This window comes from Dermacentor silvarum, chromosome 8, assembly GCF_013339745.2.
Source record: "Dermacentor silvarum isolate Dsil-2018 chromosome 8, BIME_Dsil_1.4, whole genome shotgun sequence".
Lineage (NCBI taxonomy): Eukaryota > Metazoa > Arthropoda > Arachnida > Ixodida > Ixodidae > Dermacentor > Dermacentor silvarum.
Window position 1 is genome coordinate 130,488,764 of NC_051161.1, and position 27,814 is coordinate 130,516,577.

General features: G+C 49.2%; 1 protein-coding gene across 1 annotated transcript in view; it reads left to right on the plus strand.

The window, feature by feature from the left end:
• LOC119462421 (uncharacterized) overlaps positions 1-27,814 on the plus strand; it is an 83,141-nt gene that overhangs the window by 34,980 nt on the left and 20,347 nt on the right. The window contains exon 8 of the mRNA XM_049671950.1: positions 16,947-17,056. Within this exon, the coding sequence (XP_049527907.1) occupies positions 16,947-17,056 (110 nt within the window). The remainder of the gene's footprint in view (positions 1-16,946; positions 17,057-27,814) is intronic.

Here is a 27,814-nt window from a genome sequence, read left to right on the forward strand (position 1 = left end):
ATTTATTCAATGCGTGATCACTACCACATATGCTACCACTTCCACTGCCACCCCTGAAATACTCAACATTATCAGTGAGAATCGAGTGGACATGCGCGAGCTTGCATAAGGAATTTGCAGACAGAATGTATGAACAACTTGGACATGAAAGACAGCGCAGCTGTAGCGGACATTTTTCACACCATATAATGAGTCCTATAGGGGTACCTTATTGCCGCTACCGCAAACCTGCACAAGACTTGGGGCTATATCTGCTTCACTCCCTTCGAAGTACGCAGGTAATTTCGATCACTTCGCTACATCCCAACTTAGTACTTCTATAGTGGCCGTTACAACCGACTTACCTACGTACCTGGTGAAAAAGGGGAACGCCGACCAGGAAATAAACAAACGTCTAGCGAAAAATTAAAAGCCCCCACACGGGAGCGTTTTTTTGCGGCTCCAACACGGCAACAAGGTTGCCGTGTTGCATGGAGCCGCATCATCTTTTAATTTCTTTATTTATTTGAGACATTTTACAGGCTCATTAGGTGGTTTGCACTGACTGAATTTTTTTGACAGCGAAGCTGTTTAAGCAAGCCGTAATTTGTGGTTCGTATCAAGAAACTATGAAGAAATAAAGAAAATAAACTTTCTTGCCGAGGCAGGATTCGAGCTCACGTACCCCCGTCCCAAGGCGAGCGTCGTAACCACTAGGGTATAATGCCACGCTTACGGAACATGCATTTATGCGAACCGTATGATTGCGTCCGAGCGTCGTCGTCTTCCTCCACAGCTGGCGCGTTCGCACGCTCGTGCTCTGCGAGGTGAAGAGGTTTTGCGCGCTATGAGAGCGAGAGAGAGAGAGAGAGAGATGTATTCACGGAGCGGGTCTCCTGGAACGCGTTGTCGGCATTGCTACGCGGTGTCGGTGTTGCAAGCTGCGCTATGCAACGCGCAGTGACAGCCGTAAGTCTGAGACGCGCGAAAAGAAATTAACATCATCATCAGTAATAATAAAAAATAATAATTTTATGTTCATCAATTTGGTGGAGGAGGCTGCAAGTAAAAGCTGCTCGATACGAAAAGTTCGTGCGCACTTACGGAAAATGCTGGGCTACGATCGCCTAGCTTCGCTGTTTCAAGCGTTGCGCGGCCGAGTGCAAGGTCAAGCGTTTTTATTAAATGGAAGGGTAATAAATTCGCAATGATTCGCAATGCATAAATATAGCAAATTATCGCATTCAAACGGCAATCTTTTGATGATTATTGTTGTGAGCCATTCACCTCTCCTGAGGACGAAATAGAAGTGGCATAGCAGACGAGAAAGAGCACGAGCTGCATCCCGGCACGCCATCTTTGTTGCTGTGGTGCCACTCGCTGTCACTTGTAAATATTGTATATAAATCCTTTTTCACATCCTCCCTGTAACATCTTTGGTGAAGCGTGCGGGGTATATCCGAAGGACACCACGGAACTTTGCTGTGGACATCTTGTGGGCCATACGATCATGTCGACTGAGAGGCCCGCTGACTTAGCCTCGGCTACCGCAACATTGGTTGTCCCGGCCCAACTGTGAGACCCTGGCACCATCTCCGGTGCGGACGCCATGGACGTCGAAGACTGACTGGTCGACGGAATGCGAGCGAGCCAGCAAGAACAACCGGTGGGGCCCAACCATCATGCTAGCTAACGTTATCTACTACCTCAAGGGACCGGCCCGTGTTTGGTTCCCAACACACGAGGAGGAACTGACTCGTTGGGACACCTGCAAGCACAAACTACAGGAGCGCTTCGGGGAGCCACTCGGGCGCCAGCGAGACGCCAAGAAGGAACTTCCGTGCCAGGCCCAAAAATCAGCTGAACAATATGTCGTGTAAGCTTTGTGTCGGCGGATTGACGACAAAATGCCTGAAGCTGACAAAGTCAGCCACATACTTAGAGGAATCGCCGTTGACCCCTTTAAATTATGTCAAATCGTGGTTTTACGTGCCAAAACCACGATTTGATTATGAGGCATGCCGTAGTGGGGGGCTCCGAAAATTTCAATCGCCTGGGGTCCTTTAACGTGAACCGAAATCTAAGTACAGAGGTTTTTCGCATTTCGTGCCTATCGAAATGCGGCCGCCGTGGCCGGGATTCGATCCCGCGATCTCGTGCTCAGCAGCCCAACACCATAACCACTGAGCAACCACGGCGGGTGTCGACGCCTATTAAATGGCTGATATATAAGGACTGCTCTGCCGTCGACGACATCATAAAGGAGTGACGACACTTCATGAAAGCGAAGAGCCATCGTGTCACGCAACAATTAGTGCGGTTCCCTTACACAGCCATTAAAGCCATTACAAAAGCGAACCCCAGGTGGTCAAAATTAACCCGGAGCCCTCCACTACGGCGTGCCTCATAATCAGAACTAGTTTTGGCACGTAAAACCCCAGAAAGAAGCCATTACAATGAATGAATGAATGAAAAACTTTATTTCACGAGCTTTTCAGCGCATGCGCCGGATGGAAGTGGTTCCCACTTCACGGGAATCCATATGCTGCTCTCGCCGCCTGGCCCCTGGTTACGAGCCAAAGCTGGTCTTCCAGGGCGGGGCTGGACAGCAAGATCTTCCATCGCTCTCTAAGGGGTTGGATGGGTAGGGGGATCATGTTGGGGTTAGGATTGGTGAGGAGTGGTGGGTGTTGTTGGCTAAATTTACATTCTGCAATCATGTGTTGAAGTGTACCTGGCTCGTGACACACGGGGCATTCTTGCCCGTACTGGCTCGGGTACATGCGGTTTAGTAATCGGGGGTTGCGAAACGACTCTGTCTGGATCTGCCTATATGTAGTCTGCTGCTCCCTCGTTAACGTGACGTGTGGCTCGGGGAAGCTCTGTCTCCCGTTTCTGTAATATTCCACTATGTCTTTGTACGTGACCAGTGGTTGGCTCTTTACGTCCTCCTCTTCCATCTCCGCGGCTGCGGCTCGGTGTGATAGCGCTCGGGCCTGCTGGTGGGCAAACTCATTGCCCTCCACTGCGGAGTGGGCCGGTACCCAGAATAATTCTATCTCCTCCCTTTTCGGGGGTTCCTTTCCTTTTAGCGCCCGAAGCACCAACCGGGACACCCAGCCCGACTGGAAGCTCCTATACGCTTGTTGCGAGTCTGTGACCACTCTGGTCCTGCCTTGTGTAGTGAGGGCCAGGGCAATTGCCAGCTCTTCTGATTCGTCGACATCGTTTGTTTTTACCGTCGCGCACGTTAGCAGCTTTTCTGTGGTTGTCACCGTTATGGTCGCCCAGCTTTTTCCTCTGTCTTGGGAGGCGTCTGTGAAGATTAACCCCCTTCTGCCCAGCCAGCAGCCTGTTGTAAGCTTTTGCTCTGGCCTCCCGTCTGCCGCTGTGGTGTGCTGGGCTCATGTTCTTGGGGAGTGGTTTTACCTTGATTGCTTCTAGCCAGACGTCTGGTAGTTGTCCTCGCTCCGTCTGTCTCGTCTCCTCCCAGCCGATCTTCTTCACGACTCTTCTGCCGGCCTTCATTTGACTTAGGCGACGCTTCTGGCTGGAGAGGTGGCCCTCGATCAGTTCGTCTACGGTGTTATGCAGGCCCAACCTCATGAGTTTGTCCGTGGAGGCACTTATCGGGACTCCGATGGCTTGCTTGATTGCTTTTCGGATTATCACGTCAATCTGGTTCCTTTCGACCGTGCTCAGGAGGAGATACGGTGCCACGTACGTAATTCGGGAAATCACGAAGGCCTGAACGAGCCTCAGGGGGTCGTTCTCTTTCATTCTTCTGCGTCTCCTCGCCACTCTGCGGAGCATGTGCAGTACTTGCTCCGTCGTGTGCTTTAGCTTTCTCACAGACGCTTCCGCCTTGTTGTTTGCTTGTATCACCAGTCCCAGGATCATGACACTGGGGCCCGGCAAAATGTCTTCTCCGTCTAGCACCACTTTAATATCCTCCTTGAGTCTTTTCGGCGCCCGTTGTCGTACTACCACCTGTTCCGACTTCTGTGGCGAGCATCTTAGGCCGCATTCCTTGGCATATTTGTCCACCACTTCCGCCGCCGTCTGCAGCGTGTCTTGCATCCATCCGTGAGATCCAGCCTTCGTCGTCCAGAGCGAGACGTCGTCGGCGTAGAGCGCGTGCCCCAAGCCTTCAATCGCTTCGAGCGCCTTGGGCAGGTGCAGGAGTGCCATGTTGAACAACAGGGGCGAAAGGACCGAGCCTTGAGGGGTCCCCCTACTGCCCAACTCGATAAGCGGGGATACTTCCTCCCCCAACCCGCCGTGGTTGCTCAGTGGCTATGGTGTTGGGCTGCTGAGCACGAGGTCGCGGGATCGAATCCCGGCCACGGCGGCCGCATTTCAATGGGGGCGAAATGCGAAAACACCCGTGTACCTAGATTTAGGTGCACGTTAAAGAACCCCAGGTGGTCCAAATCTCCGGAGTCCCCCACTACGGCGTGCCTCATAATCAGAACTGGTTTTGGCACGTTAAACCCCACAATTTAATTTTTTTAACTTCCTCCCCCACTCTGATTCTTGCTTTCCGATCTGTTAGGAAACCTCGAACGTAGTTATACGCCCGTTCTCCACAGTCAGTGCTCTGGAGGTTGGTCAGGATGCTAACGTGGGACACGTTGTCAAACGCTCCCTTGAGGTCAAGTGCCAATATGGCGCGTGGCGAATGCCTCGTGGCCTGTTTCATGACCTCCTCTTTGATCTGTATGAGCACGTCCTGCGTGCTCAGGTGCTTTCGGAAACCAAACATGGTGTCCGGCATTTGGTTGGTTCTGTCCAAGTGTCTCTGTAGTCTATTTAACACCATCCTTTCCATCACCTTGCCCACGCACGACGTGAGGGAGATGGGTCTCAAGTTGTCGATGTGCGGGGTTTTTCCCGGTTTTGGAATGAACCTAACCTCTGCCTCCTTCCAGCTTCTTGGCAGTTTGCCGCTTTCCCAGGTCTCATTCATGTGCCTGAGGAGCTCTGCTCTCGCTCTGTCACTCAAGTTGTTCAGTAGTCGGTACGTGATGGCGTCCGGCCCCGCAGCGCTTTTCTGGTTGCTCTCTGCTATGGCTGTTCTTAGTTCCGGGCCCGTAAAGGGCTTGTCCAATTTCTCGCTGGGGAGGCCTCGGTACGCTCCTGGCCGATCCTTGCTCTTCTCCGTCTTGATGTATTTGTTTTTCAAGTCTTCTATTAATTTCTGCACGTCCCCCTCGTAATTGTTTAAGGTCCGAGCCATACTCCTGTTTGTCTCGCTCTTGCTTGTCATCGGGTCGATGAGGTGCCTGAGGAGCTGCCACGTTTTGCGGGTGGATAGGGTTCCTTGTAGGCCGTCGCACAGATTGAGCCAGCTTTTTTTACATAAATCCGCCGCATACTCTGCCGCCTTGTCGTTTATTTCCCGTATCCTCTTGCGTAACTTCTTGTTGCGTCTCTGCCTTTTCCTGCGTTTGGTTAGGCTGCGTCTCGCTTCCCACAGGTGTGCCAGTCTGGCGTCTATACGGGGGGTTTGGTGAGTGGTTGCGATCTTTTGCGTGTGTTTTTCTACGATGTCGAGCTGCTGTTTCTCCCAGGTCTCGTACGTTTGTCTTACTGCCCATTCTTCCTCATCCGATTCCTCTTCTTGCTCCTTTCTCAGCTTATTCCAATTGGTAATCCTCGCCGTGCCCGTCTTCACCTTGAGGGTGGGACCTCTGATTGTGATTCTGATTACGTCGTGGTCCGACCCCAGATTCGTTCCCACGTTTTGCCATGAGGCATCCCCATCAGGAGCGAGAGGTCCAGCGTGGTGTCTCTGGTCGTGCTCGTGCCCATGCAAGTGGGTGTGTCAGGCTCGTTGAGGAGGGTCAAGTTGTGCTGTTCTATCAAATGTGCTAGTTCTCTCCCTCTTTTCGAACAGAACCGGTATCCCCATGTCGTGTGAGGGGCATTGAAAACCCCCAGTACGAGCAGCGGCCGTGAGCCTGCCTTGCTCACTGCGTCCTGTATTGTCCCCGCCATGTCTATTCCTTTCTTGGTCGGCCTACAATACATGTTCACTACAAACACGTTCTCCGTGTTTCCTATGCCTCGACTGTGGAGCTCCACGAGGGTGTGTTCGCATCTCCGCTGTGCCGTCAGGTGCTGAGTTGCCGCTATACAATTGCGTACCAATGCTGCCGTCCCCTTCTCCGTCGGATCCACATACGTTACATAGCCAGGTAATCTAGGTCGTTGGTTTATCTCTTGTAATACTATCACGTCTGGTTTGTTCTCGAGTGAATCCACGTGTTGTTGCAGCTCACCCGCCTTGTTCCTGAAGCCACGGCAATTCCACTGGAGAATCACCGTGTCTTCTTTCCCCCTAATATTAGTTCGCTGCGCCATCTTTGGTCAGGTCCAGGCTGCTGCCTGAACGGTGCACTTCAGTACCTGGTTTGGTGTACGGGGCGTTCTTCCTGCTTTTCTTTGCGAGCATGAGTTCGTTGAAGTTGGCTTCTAGTTTGCTACCCTTCGCACTGGTCTTTGCGATCTCTGAGCAAACTTGCTCCACTTGCGCTGCTAGCTGCGCCATTTGGCATGTGAGTTGCGCCACCGCGTTGCTGACCTCTTGTAGGGGTCGGGCCCACCTTGGTTTTCCCTCCGCCTCTTGTAGACTCTGCGTGTCAGGCTGAGTGTCCCGCTTGGCTAGTTTGCGTTTCACGTTCGTTTCCTCCTGTCTGTTAGTTTCTGCAGCTTCGATTTTGGCTAGCAGTGACTTAGTCATCTCGTCTCGCTTATGTATTTGTTCCGTCAGTTTCGCTATCTGTTTGTTTTGGTGGTCTATTTGCGCGCTCTGTCTCTCTATCATCTTTTTCAGTTGTTCACATTCCTCGCACTGACTTTTTCTATCTGCTTGACCTAACTTGGGGAATTGACTCTTATCTGCGATGGAAGGTCTCCCTGCCCAACCCACCTGTTTGTCCGCGTTGTTCCTCGCCGGTGTCGGGGTCCTGCCTCTCGATCTCGATCTGTTCTTCCTTGTACTACTTTGGTCCCTTGTAGTGGATCTGGATGTGCTTCTCACCCCTCCTCCTGGCGTTGCCGACCGGCCTGCTCCACTGCTCAGGGTCTGGTCTCGCCTGGACCAGACCCTGAGCAGTGGCCTGTAGCAGAGCCGTTGTGGCCTGTAGCAGAGCCGTTGACAGTGCCTGTTGCTCATGCTGCTTCTGCCGCTCTCGTTGCCGGATGAGGTAAGGCGTAATGAAGCGTTCCGGGCATCCTTTGGTACCTGTGACGTGACCTCCTCCGCAAAGCGTACATTTGGCCACGCAGGTGTGGCCTGGAGCTGGGTCTCGCGTGCCACACTCGTGGCAGGCTCGCATTCCCGGCCGTGGGCAGGCTGTGCTGCGGTGTCCCACTTCGTAGCATACTCAGCATACGGGAACGGTCTTCTTATGCAAGGTGCATCGATATTCCTCTCCGTATGCAAGGTGCATCGATATTCCGCTCCGTACAGCCAGAGGTAGTGCGGCACATCGGGTCCCGCGAACATTAGAATGACTGTTGTCGAATCCTTTCCCATTCTTCTTACCGTGTAAATTTCGAATCCGTCCTCCATTATGTTTTCCTTGATCTCTTGGATAGTCAGTCGCGTTGGCACACCATGAGTCACTCCCTTCACTGCGTCGTCGGGTGCCAGTCCATACATTTCCACGGAGTGTTCTGTTTCTCCGACCTTGATCTTGCTCACTTCGATTAATTTCATGGCCATGTCCTTGGTGGGAGTACTCACGGTTGCCGTGTTTTAGTTATGGTCGATCCTTAGCCGAAGGTTTGCTTCTCGCCACGTCGTGTTTGTGGCCTGTAGCAGAGCCACCGAGAGTTCGGACGGCGCGAGCTTGGCCACGTCGAGTCCACTTCGCGGCCGCATCAATAGTTTGTAGTCGTGCAGGGGAAGAGGCGCTGGCCTTGGTGCTGGCTTTCTCATCATTAATATCGGCTGTCGCTCCAGGGGCGAAGACGGTGGCGGCTGGCCGGAGGTTGGGTTTAGCTTTCGTCGGCCTCGTCGGCGTTGCGCCTTCGAGGCGGCCGTGATCCACTCACCTGCCGCCGTTGATTCCTGGCTCTCCTCGTTATTGTCTTGCTGCATATCGTTGCCTTCGTCATCCATGCCTTGGTTGTACTTTACTCCGCGCGCGGGAACCGCAACGCCAGCGCCGGGCTGGACCTGCTCCTTGGCCGTGCTCGTCTCTGGGCCTACCAGACTGGCGTTAGGCTTAGTTCGCGCACACGGATGAGTGTCTCTAAATTCGCACAAGTCGCATTCACCGGCGTAATTTTAGTGTCCCCGGGCGCCTTTCACTTGGCTGAATCCGATGGTAATACTAAAATTGCACAAATAATAGCTTTATCGCGACTTTCGGTGTTCGTTGCGGAGCTCATGGAACGCACGTCTAGCTCAGCGCGTGATGCACGCGCTCCCCGAAAGCCTGCTGCGTCTTGTGCGGCGTGAGATTGAGGCCGTGTCTCTATCTGTTCCTCAGGCCCGTTCTTACGACGAGTCCCGCCCGGCAGTATCGTTCATCCAAGCCGTCGTACGCGAAGAGCTGGTGAACGCAGGCATTTATCCCATCTATGCCGTAAGTCGCCCTGCGGCCAGCAAATTCTTTCGACCACCCTGCCCACAATCGAGCTATTTCGGATACTGCGATCCAAACCTGTGAAACACGCGCGGCAACAGGCCACTATGCTTCAACTGCAATAGGATAGGCCATATTTCCGGCCATTGTTGTTATCGCTGGCCGTCATCACCTCGTCCCGCGTACACTTTCGGCACGGAAGACAGTTGGTCCTCTTCGTTGCGTGCTCGCGACGATTTCCTGCGCCCTGATGTTCCTGCCACGACTCGACGCTACGACCGCTCGCCAACCACGCAGAACTGGCGTTCCCTCTCTCCAATGCCCCTTCGCTCGCCGTCGCCATACCCTCGTCGTCCATCATCGGAAAACTGACCAGTGAAGCTCCCAGAGGTGATGCTGCATTGGTCAACCGACCCTCTGTTGACCCTGGCTGCCCGACGCAACTTTGTGGACGTTGAAGTGAACGGCGCGCCTGTTTCGGAGCTCATAGATACTGGGGCGCAACTATTTGTAATGAGCGCCGGCCTTTCTTGTCTCCGCACGCTTCTTATGCCCGCCACGTCGCCTATCATTCGCGTTGCGGACGGCAGTACACGATGCGGCGTTCGCGTGTGCACTGCGCGTGTGAGCTTCGCTGGCCACTAGACCTCAGTTCAATTCACCGTTCTACACCAGTGTCCCCATTACAGATCCTCGGCCATGACCTGAGCACCCAGTCTGCCCTCATTGACTGCTCATCTGGTGTTCTACAGTTGGAACTCCTTTCTCTACCCGACCTCAACACCGTGTCGCCACCGCGTTTGAGTGCCGTCGAGCTTGTTCGTCTGCGACCAGCTATCGCGATGTATGTCACGTTGACGTCAGAACACCCTGTTTTTGTAGGTGACTATGCGATCTCCCCTTCTCTAGAAGCTCTTGTGACGCGGTGTGTTGCCCGCCCTCACTCTGTTGTGTCTGTTGCGGAGAACTGGGCGTCTATACCGATTCTTAACTTTGGACGCACCCCACAATTTCTTTCCGAAGACATCACGTTGCCATCATATCACCTTTAGGCACAGACGACCCTCTGGCCTTGAATGTCGATGCTCCACAGTCGTTACCTGGAAGGCCGGACACAAGTAGTACGCCTGACGACCCACTAGACGGTTTCATTGCCCCGGATCTCTCCCGTTCTCAGTCCGACGATCTTCGCAGCTTGTTAGCATCTTACCGCGATGGTTTTTATTTTTCTTCGCCCCATAGAGTGTCTGCATGCGAACGCCGTGCCATTTGAACTGAAGTTCAGAAAATGCTGATAAGGACATCACTAAACCATCTGCGAGTCCTTGGGCGTCCTCTGTGGTGCTTGTCCGAAAACAATACAACACCTGGCGGTTCTGTGTCGACTAGCGGCACCTGAACAAGATAACTAAAAAGGACGTCTACCCTTTGCCGCGAATAGACGGTATGCTAGACTTTCTTCATAGTGCAAGGTGCTTTTCTTCCATAGATGTTCGGTCCGGCTATTGGCAAATTGCCTTTGACGAGCGCGATCACGAAAAGACCGCCTTCATTACGCCCGAAGTAATGCCCTTTGGGTTGTGTAATGCCCCATCAACATTTGAAAGAATCATGGACTCCCTCCTTCGCGAGTTCAAGTGGTCTACGTATTTATGTTGCCTTGACGACGTCGTCGTTTTATCGCCCACATTCCCCAGTCATCTCCAACGACAATCGGATATTTTGCAGCTGTTACGCAGCGCCCGGCTGCCACTAAACTCCTCCAAATGCCGCATTGGACGCCGAGAGATCACCGTACTTGATCACCTTGCTGATGCGGCCGGAATCCAACCTGACCCTGCCAAAGTACACGTTGTACGCGTTTTTATCATCTTGCCAACGCTCCGTTCTTCATAAGACGTCCGCTTGTTTTTTGACCTATGCTGTTTCGTCGCTTTGTGAAAGACTTTGCAGAGATAGCACGGTCCCTCACATGCCTGCTCAAGAAAAAAACGTTCCTTTTACTTGGGATCCTGCTCACGTGTCTGCATTTTCGCGGCTCATCGCACTACGCACTACGCCACCTGTGTTGGCTCACTGACGATTCTGCTCCCAAGGAAGTCCATACAGACGCCAGTGGCCAGGGCACTGGCGCTGTTCTACCTCAATGTCAACGTGATCAGGACTGTGTTATTGCGTAAGCGGAATTATTCAATTACAGATAGAGAGAGTGCCTCGCTCTTTTTTAGGCCGTCGCAAAATTTCCCCCGTATCTGTATGGCAGAACTTTTACCGTCGTCACTGATTATAGAAAGCTCTCTGCTGGCTATCTTCGCTCAAAGACCCCTCGGGTCGCCTTGGACGCTGGGCATTACGATTTCAAGAATAATCATATAGGGTAAACTAAAAGTCTGGCCGTTTGCATCGGGATGCCGATTGACTTTCCCCGGTACCTCGTCGACCAACCGGAACCTGCACCGAGATACTCCAGTCCCTGTGTGCTCGCCATATCCGAACTCTTCAACGTTGGTGCTGAACAATGCCGAGACCCGGTACTACGCAAGATTATCGACCGTCTCAACTCCCAGGCTCATGATGCCTCTCTCCGACTTTTTGTGCCACACGATGACAGCTTACATCGTCAAAGCTTGCTTCCTGATGGTCCTAACATCTTACTTCTGCTTACGGAACACCTCCGTTCGACTCTTCTGACCCAGCTTTATGATGCGGCAACGGCGCGTCACCTCGGCGTTTGACGCACATGCGCACGCCGTCGGTTCTACTGGCCAGGCATGTCCCCCTCAGTGCGCCGTTAAGTGGCCTCTTGTGACCTTTGTCAGCGCTGGAAAAAGCCGCCGCTCCCGCCTGCTGGCCGTCTTCAGCCTCTCGACGTTCCATATGAGCCGTTTCATCGCGTTGGCCTCGACTTACTTGGCCCGTTTCCTCTGTCTGTCTCAGGAAACAGATGGGTCGCCGTCGCTACAGACTATGCGACGCCATTCGTGATCACCCCTGTTCTTTCCACAAGCTACGCGACCGACGTTGCGGACTTCTTACTCCATAAAGTCAATCTGCCGCTTGGTGCACCTCCGCAACTCCTAACTGACCGGGGCCGACAGTTTCTTTCGAAGGTGATGGAGGAAATTCTACAGTCTTGCTCGACACAACACAAACTAACCACGGCCTACCATCCACAGACCAATGGCTTGACGGAGCGACTGAACCGAACAATTACCGACACGTTGACAATGTATGTGTCCACCGACTACCAGGATTGGGACATTGTATTGCCTTTTGTGACATTCGCGTATAACACGTCAAAACATAAGACCGCTGGTTATTCGCCTTTTTTTCTCTTATTCGGCTGAAATTCTGCGTTGCCCACGGACTCGTTGGTGCCTTTTTCCGCGTTCCCCAGTACCGAGTATGCTCGAGAGGCTATTTCCCCTGCTGACCATGCACGTAAAGTGGCCCGCGCTCGATTCAGCAAGTCGCAGGTCCACCAGAAATCTCGGTACAATAGCCATCACAGGACTACTCAATTTGCCTCTGGGCGTGTCGTCATCTTCTGGTTCCCAGCGCGCCATGTCGGGCTTTCTGAAGAGCTACTGTTCCCATACACCGGTCCATATCAAGTGTGTCGCCAAGTGACCGACGTAACTTACGAAATCGCTCCATTGTTTTCGTCCCCATCGGCTCAACCCCGCACTGACATCGTGCAAGTCATCCGCCTGAAGCCCTACCATGCCCCAGACACTTATTAACTCGTGTTTGCGGCGTGTGCAGCTACTGTGTACAGCTACTGTGTGTGCAGCTACTACTAGTTTGCGTATTTTCTGGAACAAAAATACGCAAACGCAGGCAAAACGTGATTTTTTAGCATATTGTCTTTCCTCCTTTTACTTCATGTGGCGTCAACGACGGCTTCTCAGCTACAGCGCATGTTTGAATTTTGTGCACGTTCACCGCTATTCTAATCCCAGTCTCTCACGTCTTCTTGTAACGGCTTTATACTTGCTACGAAGCGATGACGCGACAGATGTCTGCTAATATTGGCAGTTTTGTGGAGTCAGCACGAAATAAACAAACACAGCAGTAATTCGAGGACCCGAGGAAGCCTGCCGTTAATTGATATTATCGCACCGATAACACAGTTCATGCACTTCACGCGCTTTGCCTTGCCTTAGTGTGCCAAAAACGTAATACGTAGTAAAAAGCTTCTGAAACTGAAATTCGCGCTCTGTAGCTTTCGCCAGGCACCCCGCGCCGAGATCGTTCCCTTCTACCGAAGGTTAGGCCTTGTGTACTGGCTGAGCCCGTGTACACATGATCTGCTCGGGAATAGACAAGTATAAAGAGGAAAAAATACCTATATTGTTGAGCTTGGGCCTCAGTGCTTTTTCACAAACTGTTTTCTTGTGTCTGCAGTGCTTGCACTAGACGCAGTGAGCGTCGATGTGACGCGTTATAAGCATACGTATATGTGCTTTCGCCGAAAGCTTCTAGCTGCACTAACCAGCAATTCGCTGACCTAGAAATGTGAGTACACACAAGTGTCGATTGGAAGGCATTGCTGAACTAAGATGACGTTGCATTTCCCTGGCGGGAAGAGTGAGAAACAGCTATCAAAAGCTGCAGTAAAAGCTTGTACAGCTCCCGGACCGGCGGTTCGTTTAAGATTTTCTACAGCGAAGTTATATACCTCTACCAGCCAAGAAATTTTGTGTCGGCGTAAGCAAAAAGCGCCACGCTAAAAATTGAATACAAACAGCATATCTCCTTTGAAATCAGGCATGCAGCATACAGATCAGCACTCATTTTCAATAAAAAAAACCACAAAACAAGCCTCAAAACCACATGATGGATGTTTTGGCGCGTGTGAACAATGGGAACACCCTCCGACGCGTTCCAGTAAGGATTAGGCTTGCAGCTGCTTCGAAAGGGGTTGACGTCATTCAAAACCCTCGTGTGAAGTGCAAACCGTATAAATTATGATAATGACGCGTGCAAATAATGCGAAGCACGTTCGCCCTCGCACGTGTGTTTCCCGGTAAAGATTACGGTTGCGTAAGCTACTCCGAGTGGAAAAGTACCCAACAGCATAGAAATCACGCAGTGACGTCAGCACGGTCTAGCAACTAATTCAGTTCATTCCAGGCTACCATGGGTAGACCACGGATATTAATGACGCCAGAAGAACAGCGTGAATATAATGTCGTTGTGAAGTAATAAAGGGCGTGGTTAAGTACATTTCACGTGTGCCTGGTTTCATTCTTTAGAACCACGTGGTGTGTGAATTCAAGTGATGTCACAATGGATAATTGTTGTGGGTGTCGTTTGCAGCTTCGCTATCCAACCACGTTCACAGCGTAGATTGGAGCCAATTTTTTTTTCTTTTTTTTTTTTTTTTTTTTTTTTTTACGGCGAAGCTGTGTATAGCTAGGGCAAATCCGTCATCCGCGAACAACCCGCGAACTGGCTCGTTCAGTAGAATTTCACTTCTCTTCTGTATCCCGATAGTGTCGTCGGTTTGAATTCTGGGTGTTACCCTGTAGGAGAATGGCGAAAACGACTTAACAATCACACATCTCACCAAAAAAGCTGAGGCCGTCATTCACATCGCCCGACGCGTCGCTGACAGACAAGCGGGACTCACAGTTGAGAGCTTACTACGCATCTTTCACGCGTTCTTAATGTGCCACGTTCATTATATATGTATACGTTGCCTTCGCTCACTCGTGGAGCAAAGGCGATGACACTAAAGTGGACAACCTCATCCGAAAATGCACGAAACGAATACTTGGTCTACCCATGACGGCAAGCACGCAGCGCCTGTTAGGCCTTGGGGTACACAATACGTTCAAAGAAATCACGGAAGCACAAGGAATGTCCCAGTTCATACGCCTGTTCTCGACAGCTGCGGTAATGAGCTGGCTCATAACCTCACGCGAGATCTTACGCGCCGCGTGGGGACGCGGGCCGGCTCACCGGCCGGGAGCCCCAACACGCATCGGGAGCCACTGCTCTCCTATCACGAGATTTGCTCGCACTATAAGTTACATAGAAAGGAATTCCCCTCACCTCACCCAACACTAAATAAAGCACAATAATTAACGCTTAGACTGCTGCAAACGCACAGTTACCCCAACCCCTATATATGCAGCAAATACCTCCCAGATATAAGGCCAGAATGCCCTAAATGCCAAAATCCAAAGTGCGATTTAAACCTCATGCTGTGGCAGTGTCCCACGCTAAACGCTAGCTTCGGGTCTCCTGCCACCGAGGACGACTGGATCAACCACCTCAGAAGCCCCGACAGGGCCCTTCAACACCAGGCCGTCCAGAAGGCCCAACAGGTGGCTGGTGAGCTCCGACTCCCAGTCCCCACATGGGCGGAGCCACCGCGCCGGCCTTCGTAAGGGGTGCGCAGGCCCCTTCCGGACCTTTAATAAAGTTAATTCTCTCTCTCTCTTCTGTCGTCGTAATGGGGAGGCCGCGTTTACGGGGTGATGAGCCATTGCTAAGGTAACATAAGCCCATTAGCGGTGAATCACTCCATGCTTCGCACCTCCCTAGGTTTCACGTTAATGGAGCTGTATTTCGCTCAATGGGTAATTCGAGCACCGGGGTCTTTTTTTAAAATTCAGTGCACCGTTTGAGCAGATTGCGACTTTAAGCAGGAAAAGGATGGCACCAGAGGATGCTGCCCTGCGAAGGCTTTCTGCCCGTCGGCATAGAGCCTCCTTAGTTCTTTTTTTTTCATGTGAGTATCTTTCTTTGGTTCCTTCGGCCGTTTTCCGCGGTTGGTCGGTGTTCTCGTTGGTTGGTCGGTCGGTGCTTATTGATTGGTAGTCTGTGGTCAGGACTGCGCAAAGAAAACGTTCGTTCGCGCTCTTTGTCACTCTCTCTCGCTCTCACGTTTGCATGTTTGCTTACAATGATAATCATAATCGACGTGTTGTGGGAATCTTCTTTTTCGTCCATTACAAAAAACTTAGACGTAGCGTGTCAGTTTTTTGCACTACATGATCGAAGGGTGGTCAGGGTAGCCCAGGTGCTTGAGTTTATAGCAGCAACGGGCCCGTGAAGCTCAAGAAGGCGTAGCTGACATAAACGTGTCTTAAAGCGTAGTCTTCTTCGCCTCTACCACGGAAATTGTCGCTCGTCATGTGTAGACAACTTCGGCCACTGGGAATGCGTCCGAATAGACAGCTTGCCGCTATATGCTGGCCTGGCATATTTGACAACTTGGGTCACAGCGTATGTGACATTGGGTTATAGTCCGAACACACAACTTCCGCACAGGGTATGTGCAACTAGGTTCTTAGACGAATCTTAGACGAATCTTAGACGAATCCCCCATTCCCCCATTCTTAGACGAATCCCCCAGAAGGAATGTGCCAAGTTGACACGAGAAGTTTGAGCCTTAAATCGATTTACATCTGAGTCGTACCTCTCGGTGCACACACCTCTCAACATTATTCCCACGACAAGCATCACACAGCGCCTTCGCCCTCACGACAAAGGCAGCTAAAAGCTGCCAACGTTGTGGCTGTGCCCGCGTCACCCGCTACTGCTGCTACTTCGCTAACAAGAAACGCAACATTTAGATTCCAACATTGCGTTGGATCTGGGTGTTATGTAAGGTTATTGTAATTCGCTTCGACCTTCCTGCAATTTTAGGGGACTATCCGTTAGTCTGGGTCTCTTACCGTTTTCCCGCCCAGTTGGGTCACTCGGTAGTCCATGGTCTAGAGCATCGGACTGTTGAGGAAACATGGTTTGAAGCCAACCGTCGAACCAACTTGGGTAATTGGGTATGGCCCACTGGTTATGGGTCGCTCTTCAATTAATATAATTGACGCCAATTAAGGGTCACTTGGCAGGTGCCACTGGATGTGTGCCACTCTTAATTAAAATCAAGTTCTTAAGTATTATTAGATGAAAAGTGTCAATGAGAAAATTGTAGAGCAACATCAAAAATTGCCGATGCAGTTTTTTCTGTAGCTCAATACGCGCTACATAAGTGTTTTTCCGAGCGTGAAAGAAACCCGCGAATACACGAAAAGTGCCTCGAGCGGCCAGTCGCGCGGCAATTTGACGTGTAATTAAACCTAATGCTACACAGCTAGTTGTCCGACAAATTACGCAATACTCATCCGTCAACGAGGTAGACCGATGCTGACAGGATTCAGCCATTTTCTGTAGTATATAATTGGGCTCTAAGTGCTCCCGAAAAGAAAAGAAAAAAAGTTCTCGTAAGCTCCTGAAAAAAAGAAAGTCGTTTAGGGGGGCTCCCGAAAAAAAAAAGGACGTTTACTGTAAAAGACTGCGCTAACAAGGAAAAAGAGGCGGCTGCCTGTGTGACACGTTTGAATGCATTTGCAGGATCCATGGTCGTCGACGGCTTGTTGGCACCTGAGAACTGGGTGGGCTACTCCTGGTCGCGGAAGATGGAGAGGTACGCCGCCTGCATTGCGCCAGACCGAAAGAAAAACGTGAGTGAAGGCCGTGCAGAACACCACTGTGTGCCGTTCGTTTTGCTGGTCGGCTTGCCTACGAAAACAGAAGCTCTAACATGTGGGCCTGAGTGGACAGCCATCGCGAGTGCTTTGATTATTCTGTTTAAAAACGTGTCACATTTTTGTAAAGGAAATGGTTATGCGCAAAAACAAAAAAACACGGACACAGAAGTAGACGGGGACGAGCACATTTTTGTCTTTGTGAGCTTGCCCCTCGGATGGAAGTTGGTGTAGCCACGTGGTCAGAGCTGACAAAGAGCGCAGCTGATAATCGTCGCACGCAAATAAATATATGCCTCCAGTGCTGCTCCACTCCTACTCTAGGATAACGGATCATGTAGGGAGCCTTCATGGGCACGCCGAGGCGCCTGAGTGCGTACGCGGGCTACCTTAACTTACAGTCGTATCTCAAGTGTTTTGTGGCACCGTCTGTCCCTGCGGTGTAATGTGTGACGCAGCGTAGGTGAATGGCTGAATATAACAGCAACAACCAGCACAACAAAAACAATAATAGTAATATAAATAATAATAATAACAAGTAATAATAATAAGCATTTTCGTTCTACTATGGCCTCCGAGATCACAGCAACGCGCCTTGTGCCGGGGCATTTTCGGAGGCTACGGTTCACATAAGGACGCTTCACATCGCCACCTCTAGGACGCTGCCATCTTTGACCAATTGGCGCCCGCTATCGAGTGCCTTCGGGACCACATGAAGAGCTGAGTAAATGCACAAAAATCACCATTTGCGTTTTCTGGGTGATTTGAATAAATAGGTTCGTTGGAGTCGCAGCGATTTACACCATAAGCCCGAACTGCCCAATGACAGAGTTTATGCCACAAGTCGGTGGTTGCGTGTCCTCCGATGAAGCGATTCCCGATTGTCTGAATTTCGCGACAGATAGTTTCCTACTATCTCTGTGCAAGTCAAATGTTCAATGTTCAATTAAATTGCGGTCTTGAGGACACTGAAGAGTTCTGAATCACCTCTTCATGTCTGTGAATGTAGAATACTGAATGAATAAATAGGGACGCCAAGGGAATGCTAGGGGAATGGAAAACCTGCCATCACCAAGAACGCTTCACGAAGGTAATATTTTAGCCAAACACCGAATAGGGCACACACACCTCACACACAATTATCTACTCACAAAGGAAACACAGCCGGTATGTCATAAATGTCAAAAACCACTTACGGTACTACATATTCTAATTGCATGCCCACACATTGAAAGACAAAGACAAAAACATTTCCACGATCTATACGATTTACATGTACCACCACACCCCGCTCTCATTTTGGGAGACGATTCCTTTTTCTCATTTACAGATGTCGTGAATTTTTTGGACGAAGTAGGCCTTCTGAACAGACTTTAGATAATGCAGATTTTACTCTTTTCTATCATTGACTTTCTAACACCCTATGTCTGGTACAGCAAAGCCTAAGTCGCTTTTGAGCCACAAAACCCTATTTAACTAACTCCCTAATTCGTCATGACAGTGCCTATTCGCGCAAAGGTTTTCTTGATAGGGAGACCATGGCGTTCTATGCTTCAACAAAACTTCCGTCAGTTCAGATTATTCCATTACGTTTTGCATGGCTCTGAACAAAATCTACAGTGAGGCAACTTTTTAATTTCTCGATTTACCATTGTGTAGTCGAGAAAATGTATACATGCGTGGCCAAGGAGGCGATCTCGCTTTGTCATGACGATTCTGTGCGCGGTTCACTGATGTTACACACATGTACGAGCCCTGAGTTAGTCGCCTCCACCTGTAATTTGAAATTCGAATTACCGCGGCGACAGGAAGAGAGAACTTTACGACACTCGAACTGCACTCGTAACTGCAACCACATTCGACTTTATCGATATGAGAGTGAATCACTTCTTTGTAACGCATATGACTGGTAATTACGAATGGCTTCAGCTAAAAGACAGTGTCCGCACATCCACAGGAACTCTCGCTTCGCCCGGTGCTGTAGGATCCCTGGAGACGTACCGCAGAGGGTCGCAGGCAACGTCTTCCGGTGTACAATGCCGAAGATTTAAACCGAACAGCTTTATTTGTCTTTTTCAGCGGGTAGTCGGTGGATGGTCGGTGCTCGGACTCGGCAGCGAAAATCTTCTCTCGCTTTCTCTTTCGCTTTTTCTCTTGCCCTCTCTTTCTTATTCGGTCGCTTGTTCATTCCCTATCTCTCTCGATCGCTTGTTCATTAAGAACTATTCTCTTACATTTAGAATCGTCGTCGATGGTTTCTGCACCATCTTTTAGGTATTCACAATACGTTTTCTAATGCTATCAGTAATTATCAGAACAAGCGCATTGCGTACTTGCGGCGATTCGGGCTGCACTTATAAGGCAAGGAATGGCGTCGGAGTCGGTAGCGCCCTTCCACACACGCTCCGCAATGTAACTGCCTTCTGGTACAAGGAGTAGGAGACGCACCCTTATATTGCAGCTATGGTGTACGTAACAGGCGCCGCTCACATTTCTCTCGTACCTGATGGCCGGGCCCGGGCACGGTTTATCGTAATCTCATAGCGACGAGGGTATGCCGGCTATTACAACAGACGACACTGAAAACATGCCTGCAGCTCGTGCGTTTCAGATCAGCTTCTCCGCTGCGCACTGCCATCTCAACACTCAACCTTCGCGAGAAGTGAGGAAAGCAACAATGGCGATCCGTTACCGCAGTGTGCATACACACTAAACTTTCGTGCATGCCAGGTAAGCGGGAGATATACTGACAAGTATGCTCGCGCTCTGCCGTCACACCGGCAAGAAAAAAAAATATATTGCCGAGAGCTAGTGCGGCTATACTAGTTCAGGTTCAACCAAACTAGGAAGGCCCACGAAGCTTCACCAGTCACTCGCATATCAGAACAGTAATTGGCCTCCCTGGTGCAACATTCGGCCACTACCTCCCTCATGACTACGACAATTAGCCCATGGCCCTCAGTCCTCAGTGGCTACGGAGCACCTGACCAAGGCGGTGGTCAGACCTGCTACGCTGGCAGAGGGTGCTAAGAATCTCTGGGTCCGGACAGGCCGCCAATGGAAATTGAACCTGGCAACGTTCAACACGCGCACCCTCTCGAGTGAGGCTATAGCTTAGCAGGACTATTTGAAGACTTATTGGGCATTGCCTGGGATATTATTGGCCTTAGTGAGGTTAGAAGAACTGGTGAAGCTTACACAGTGCTGACTAACGGCCACGTCCTGTGCTACAGAGGTCTTCCAGATAAGCAAGAATCCGGGGTAGGATATCTAGTCCATAACAACATAGTGGGCAACATTGATGAATTCTACAGCATTAATGATAGGGTAGCAGTCGACGTAATAAATGTGCATAGGAGGCACAAAATCAATGTAGTACAAGCCTACACCCCAACCTCTAGTCAGGATGATGAAGAAACAGAACAGTTTTATGAAGCTGATGAATTAGCAATGAGAAAGGTGCCAACTCAGTATACAGTAGTCATGGGCGACTTCAATGCAATAGTGGGAAAAAGTAGGTTGGTGAGCAAGCAATTGGCAACTACGGCATCGATTCTAGGAATGCAAGAGGAGAGATGTTAGTAGAATTTGCGGAAAGGAATAGGCTCCGAATAATGAATACTTCTTCAGGAAGCGCAGCAACAGGAAGTGGACCTGGAAAAGCCCTAGCGGAGAAACAAGGAATGAAATAGATTTCATACTCTCTGCCGATCCAAGCATAGTGCAGGATGTAGAAGTGTTAGGTAAGGTAAAGTGCAGTGACCATAGGTTAGTGAGGTATAGGATTTCTCTCAATTTGAAGAGAGAAAGAGTGAAATTAGTCAAGAGGAAACAGGCTAACCTAGAGGCAGTAAGGGTAAAGCAAACCAATTCAGGCTGGTGCTCGCAAACAAATATGCAGCTTTAGAAAAGGAAGATAAAGACAAATGAATGAAACCGTAACTCGGTTGATCTCAGAAGCAGCAATTGAAGTGGGAGGTAAGGAACTAATGCAAACCAGTCGGTAAGCTCTGCCAAGAAACAAATGACCTATTAAAGAAACGACAATACATGAAAATGTCCAACTCAAGAGATCAGATACAATTCGCTGAACTGTCAAAACTGATCAGCAAGAAGAAAGTAAGGGATATTCGAAATTATAACGCGGGAAAGATTGAGGAAGCCGTAAAATATGGACGCAGCATTAAATCAGTAAAAAAGAAAGCTTGGCATAGGCCAAGGCAAGATATATGCACTGAAAGATAAACATGGTATTATCATTAGAAATTTGGATGACATACTAAAAGCAGCGGTAGAATTCTATACTGTCCTGTACAGTGCCCAAAACAGCCAAGCTACTTTCATTCGAAATAGTGATCAACCGGATACAGAGGCTCCTTCTATAACTAGCGATGAAGTTAGAAAGGCCTTGAAAGACATGACCAGGGGAAAAGCTGCTGGAGAAGATGGAATAACAGTAGGCTTAATGAAAGACGGAGGAGATATCATGCTTGAAAAGCTTGCAGCCCTTTATACGCAATGCCTCACAACTTCAAGTGTACCAGAGAGCTGGAAGAACGCCAACATTATACTAATCCGTAAGAAGGGAGGCGTTAAAGAATTTAAGAATTATACACCCATTAGCTTGCTTTCAGCATTGTATAAAATGTTCAAGATAATTTCGAATAGAATCAGCGCAACACTTGACTTCAGCCAACCCAGAGAACAGGCTGGCTTCAGGAAGTGATATTCTACGATAGCTCATATCCATGTCATCAATCAGGTAATCGAGAAATCTGCGGAGTACAATCAACCTCTCTATATGGCTTTAATAGATTATGAAAAGGCATTTGATTCAGTAGAGATACCAGCGGTCATAGAGGCATTGCATAATCAAGGAGTACAGGAGGCATACGTGAATATCTTAGCAAACATCTACAAGGATTCCACGGCTACCTTGGTTTTCCACAAGAAAAGTAGAAAGTTACCTATCAAGAAAGGGGTTAGGCAAGGAGACACAATCTCTCCAATGCTATTCACTGCATGCTTAGAAGTATTCAAGCTCTTAGACTGGAGAGGCTTAGGAGTGAGGATCAACGGCGAATATCTCTGCAACCTTCGGTTTGCAGATGACATTGTCGTATTCAGTAACAATGCAGACGAATTACAGCAAATGATTGAGGACCTTAATCGAGAAAGTGTAAGAATGGGTTGAAGATGAATATGCAGAAGACAAAGATAATGTTCAATAGCCTGGCAAGGGAACAAGAATTCATGATCGCCAGTCAGCCTCTACAGTCTGTAAAGGAGTACGTTTATCTATGTCAATTACTCACAAGGGACCCTGATCACGAGAAAGAAATTTACAGAAGAATAAAATTGGGTTGGAGTGCATACGGCAGGCATTGCCAAATCCTGACTGGGAGCTTGCCACTGTCGTTGAAAAGAAAAGTGTTCAATCATTGCGTTCTACCGGTGCTAACATATGGGGCAGAAACTTGGAGGTTAACAAAGAAGCTCAAGAACAAGTTAAGGACCGCACAAAGAGCGATGGAACGAAAAACTTTAGGACTAACGTTAAGAGACAGGAAGAGAGTGGTGTGGATCAGAGAACAAACGGGGATAGCCGATATTCTAGTTGACATTAGGCGGAAGAAATTGAGCTGGGCAGGCCATGCAATGCGCAGGATGGATAACCGGTGGACCAGTTATCCATCCTGCGCACAGAATGGATACCAAGAGAAGGGAAGCCCAGTCGAGGTCGGCAGAAAACCTGATGGGATGATGAAGTTAGGAAATTTCCAGGCGCAAGTTGGAATACGCTAGCGCAAAACAGGGGTAATTGGAGATCGCAGGGAGAGGCCTTTGTCCTGCAGTGGACATAAAATATAGGCTGCTGATAATGATGATCATGATGCTCGCTCTTGGTAGCTGGAACACACGCGCTTTACCAACGCGGGATCACGTGTGCGTTAGCGCTCCTTGAAAAGTGCATCCTGGATTGGAAGCGCAATGTTTCCTTTCGAAGGCGAGAACCCCGGTTTAAAATATGACGACGCGCCTTTTCTTCTCTTTATCCCCAGCATTTTATTGGCGCATTTTATCACTGACACTTTATCATTAATCGACGATGAGACGCATATGTGGCGTTGTGCTTGCTATGGTGTGCTGTCTCGCTACAATAAAGGTACTGGTATTGGTCAGCGCATGCGATGTTTTCGCTGTATCTGTCTTCGTCTCGCTGCACTGTCTTCCATTTCAGAAGGCAATGTCTAATGTGTTAATGTTCAGTGTTCAGTCTCCAACGGCAATGTCCAATGTCCAACATTCCAATGACCTCTTCCACTGCTCTCTTCCTCTCCCCGTTTCCTCAAACGCACCAAAGCGTCGAGTCCATCGGAGTTGATACCTAGTCGGCTGCAGAGGCTATGGCTGTGCGATATCTGCGTAAAATTTGGCGCTGCGGCGGAGCTACACTGGCAACCACTACGGCGGAAGATTAATCTTATCGCAACGCCACTGCCACGGCGCACATTAAATTGCGGTCTTGAGGACACTGGGCAGTTCTTAATCGTCTATTCATGTGGGAAAATGGAGAATAATGAATGAATTAATAAGGACGCCAGGCACAGCCGATTCGGCGCATGAATGAGCGGGCGCTTCATTGGGGGCCTTTTTTTAACCTCGCTGGAACGCGAAGGCCTCTGCGACGCCTATTCCTTAAACATTTTAAAAATCATTTTTATCCCTGCTGAATCTGCTTGTGTCTCTCTAGAAGTTTAAAGTTTCCAGTTTATTCAAATGGCTGGCACACAGATTTTATTTTTGTTAGAAATGAAATGTAGTACAGAAGGACGTCCTAAAATAGAAACTGTCTACGGGACCTCCTGTTAGAACATGTACAAAATATAACACCATTAAGATGGAAACCAATGTTTAAAACAGCAGAAATATGCAAATAAACATATCAGAAGCAATTAAACAACGCATCAAGTAGCCTAAGAATAAACAGGAATGAGCAATGGAGATATCGGTCTGTACATTTTATTAACAGTAATTAGCAACATAATAGGTATTTAAAATCATTTGTACATTACAACGCAGCAACTAATGTTATAGGATATATATATATATATATATATATATATATATGAACTTTTATTTGCTGATAACAATGTAATAGATTTTCATAATTTTTAATGTTTAAATCGGATAACCTAAGCTGTCAGCAAACACTCTTTTATAAGTATTCGGAAACAATATTAGGATACTCATGACGTAATATTCGGTGGTAGAAGATTACAAACTGAAATGGCTGAAAAGAGAGCTGTTTTTGTTTACTTTTGTTAATACGTGCTGTTCTGAAAAGCAAATGCTATTCGTATTATGCGCCCGCAAGGGCACCTTGAGTATCAAGGTGATGGTGCTTGGCGCCACCACGGACCCTTAGCCCCCATACCAAAGCTGTCATCCGCACCGTGGCGAAAGGTTTTGAGGTGAAGGGTAGAAACCATGAACGGTGGCGGTCGGGGCCATGGTCAAGCTCCGGCCGATGGGCTCTTCGTCTGTGTACCAGGCGGCGAGCCCCGGGATCTTCCTGTGAAACACAGGTGACATTCTAGGAACCGTCGGCATATCCATATCGCATGAGTACTTTTTCTTCCAAAAAACCCGATCGGTCCCTGAAAAGGGGCCGCACCGAAGACATGTAAGACAAAACTCGAACTCAATGTGATCACTTCACACGCTTCCTGATTATACACTCTCTTGTAGACAATGACTCTGTTGCTGCAATGTCCGTTTTTGTTATCGCTAGGACCCTTGAGAAGCTGATAGGCAAAAACTATGAAGCAAAGAAACTGTCATTCGGTGATCTTCTTGTTGAAGTGTCACAGAAAGATCATTCAGACATCGTCCTCAAGCAAAAGCAGTTTGCCCACTTACAGGTGTCCATTACCCCCGCCGCAGTCTAAACACAGTTCAAGGCGTTATATCAGAACGTGATCTGATCCACGAAACAGACTCTGACCTCCTCGATGGCTTCAGAGATCAAGGTGTCATCGCCCTACGCCGCATCACCATAAGGCGAAACGGTGAAGATGTAGTGACACCCCATATCGTCTTGACGTTTAATCGTTCCCGTCTACCAGACGCTGTGAAAGCAGAGTTCATTCACTGCAAAGTCCGCCCCTATGTCCCAAACCCGAGAAGATGCTTCAAGTGCCAAAAGTACGGACACGGATCCAACACATGTCGCGGAAAACTCACCTGTGCAAAGTGTGGTGCTCACGAGCATCCAACCGAAAGGTGCAGTGCCACTCAAACAGAATGTCTCAACTGTCATGGGCCGCACGCTGCGTACTCGCGAACCTGTGAAATTTTCCAAAATGATGATGATGATAAAAACTTTTATTGAAAATAAGAAAGTAAACCTTGGGTTACGGGAAGATATGGTCAGGTCCCTAGTCCGGGACACCGTTGGCAAAAGCCGCTGCCCGTGCTCTTTCGATGAGGGCTCGTTGCTCCTCGAGGTCCGAGCTAGACAGGGCCGCCTCCCAGTCCTCCCACGTTGGCTGATTTATTATGGCAATACTGCTATTTTTCTGACAAGCCCATACCATATGGTATAAGTCTGCCTTTTGGCCACAAAATTTGCACTGCGCCGAAAAAGACTCGGGCTCTATGGCGTGAAGCTTAGATGGATTATTAAAAGACATAGTTTGTAGCCGACGGAGGTGACACTCTTCTGATTTATTAAGACCCCTAGCGGGCCCCGGCAGTGTCTGCCTCTCAAGGCGCAGATGCTGTAGTATCTCCGAGTATGTTGTTAACGGAGAGGGGGAGACAAAGTCAGCAAAGGAGGACGTAGAAGTGCAAGAATGCCCGTGAGAACCAAAACAAAGCATGGTCGAAATTCCGCAGGTATCCTACGGTTCACAATTTAATAGACTTCAAGCGTGCTAAAGCAAATGGCAGGCGTATCCGACGTGCATCCAAACGGGAAAGCTGGCAGTCATTCCTCTCATCTGTACACTCCTACACAGATACACATAAAGTGTACAACAGACTTAGAGCACTTCAAGGGCGCAGTGCTCACCCAGTGCCTCTGGTCAGCACTGCTGGTGATACACTGGAACACCAAGCAGATGCAATAGGTCAACATTTTGAATATATTTTCAGCTCAGCACATTATACAGACTCCTTCATGCGACACAAGCTAGCGGAGGAGCAAAAACCTATCCGTGATAAGAGGCCATCCACAGGAGGGTACGATAGCCCTTTCACTATGGAGGAATTGAAGGCGGCTCTGGGAACATGTGGCAACTCAGCAGCAGGCCCAGACAGGATTACTTATGGCATGCTCAAGCACATACATGAACACACCCTTATAAGCATCCTCTTTCTGTTTAATAAGATATGGTCCTTTGGGCGCCTGCCCAAAGCCTGGAAAGAGGCTGTTATCATACCCATTCTTAAACAAGGAAAGGAAGCCACACTTGCAGCTAGCTACGGACATATTGCCTTGACTAGTTGATTGTGCAAGGTGTTTGAAAAAATTATAAATCGCCGTCTCATGTATTTCCTTGAATATAACGGCCTTCGTGACCAACGTCAAGCTGGATTAAGGTCTGGTCGGTCGACAACTGACCAGCTTGTAGCATTTGAATCTTATCTCAGGGATGCCTTTATCCACAAACAACATTGTCTTTCTGTATTCTTTGACCTGGAAAAAGCTTATGACACGACCTGGCGTTATGGCATTCTCCCTGATCTGTATTCTCTTAGAGTCTCGGGAAACATGCTTAATACTATAGAAAGCTACCTCTCCGAACGCGCCTTCGTGGTTCGTCTTGGAAATGCTCTAGCGAAGCGGTTCATACAGGAGAATGGCGTTCCCCAAGGTGGCGTTCTCAACTGCACGCTTTCCATAGTTAAAATGAACTCTCTAAGCAGTGTGTTGCCCAAAACTATCTGTTACTCTGTTTACGTTGACGATGTCCAGATCAGTTTCAAATCCTGCAACTTGGCCATCTGTGAACGGCAAATTCAGTTGGGGGTAAATAAACTCTCAAGCTGGGCAGATGAAAATGGGTTTAAATTCAACTTTGGCAAAACCGTCTGTTTACCTTTTTCTCAGCAGCGTGGCATTAGGCCAGACCCCAACATCACACTGAACGGGCAGACCATAGCCGTTAAACAAGATCACAAATTCCTAGGCGTTGTGGTAGACAAAAAGCTCACCTTTGTTCCACATATCAAGCAGTAAAGCATTGAACTTATTAAAGATCCTTTCCCATCAGTCATGGGGTACAGACCGTGACTGTCTACTGAACCTTCTGAATAGCGTTGTCCTATCACGTATTGACTATGGTCAGTAGTGTACGAATCAGCATCAAAGTCTGCACTAAAGATGCTTGACCCCGTGTACCACCTTGGGCTCCGTCTGGACACTGGTGCTTTCAGAACTAGCCCAATAGCCAGCCTGTATGTTGAGGCGAACAGATGGTCACTGGAACGACGAAGGCAGTGCACAAGCATAGTGTATGCCACTAAAGTGCTCTCTCATGCAGAGCATCCATCTGGTGAACTCTTGCGGGACACAAGCAACACCCAGTTGTTCTTGAGACGACCATCAGCAACGCCACCATATCCCGTTAGAGTCGCGTCACACATTGAAAGCCTGCAGATACCGGCCTCCAACCTCCAGGTGGTGTCCCACAAAGACGCCATTGCGCCCTGGGAAATACACGCTGT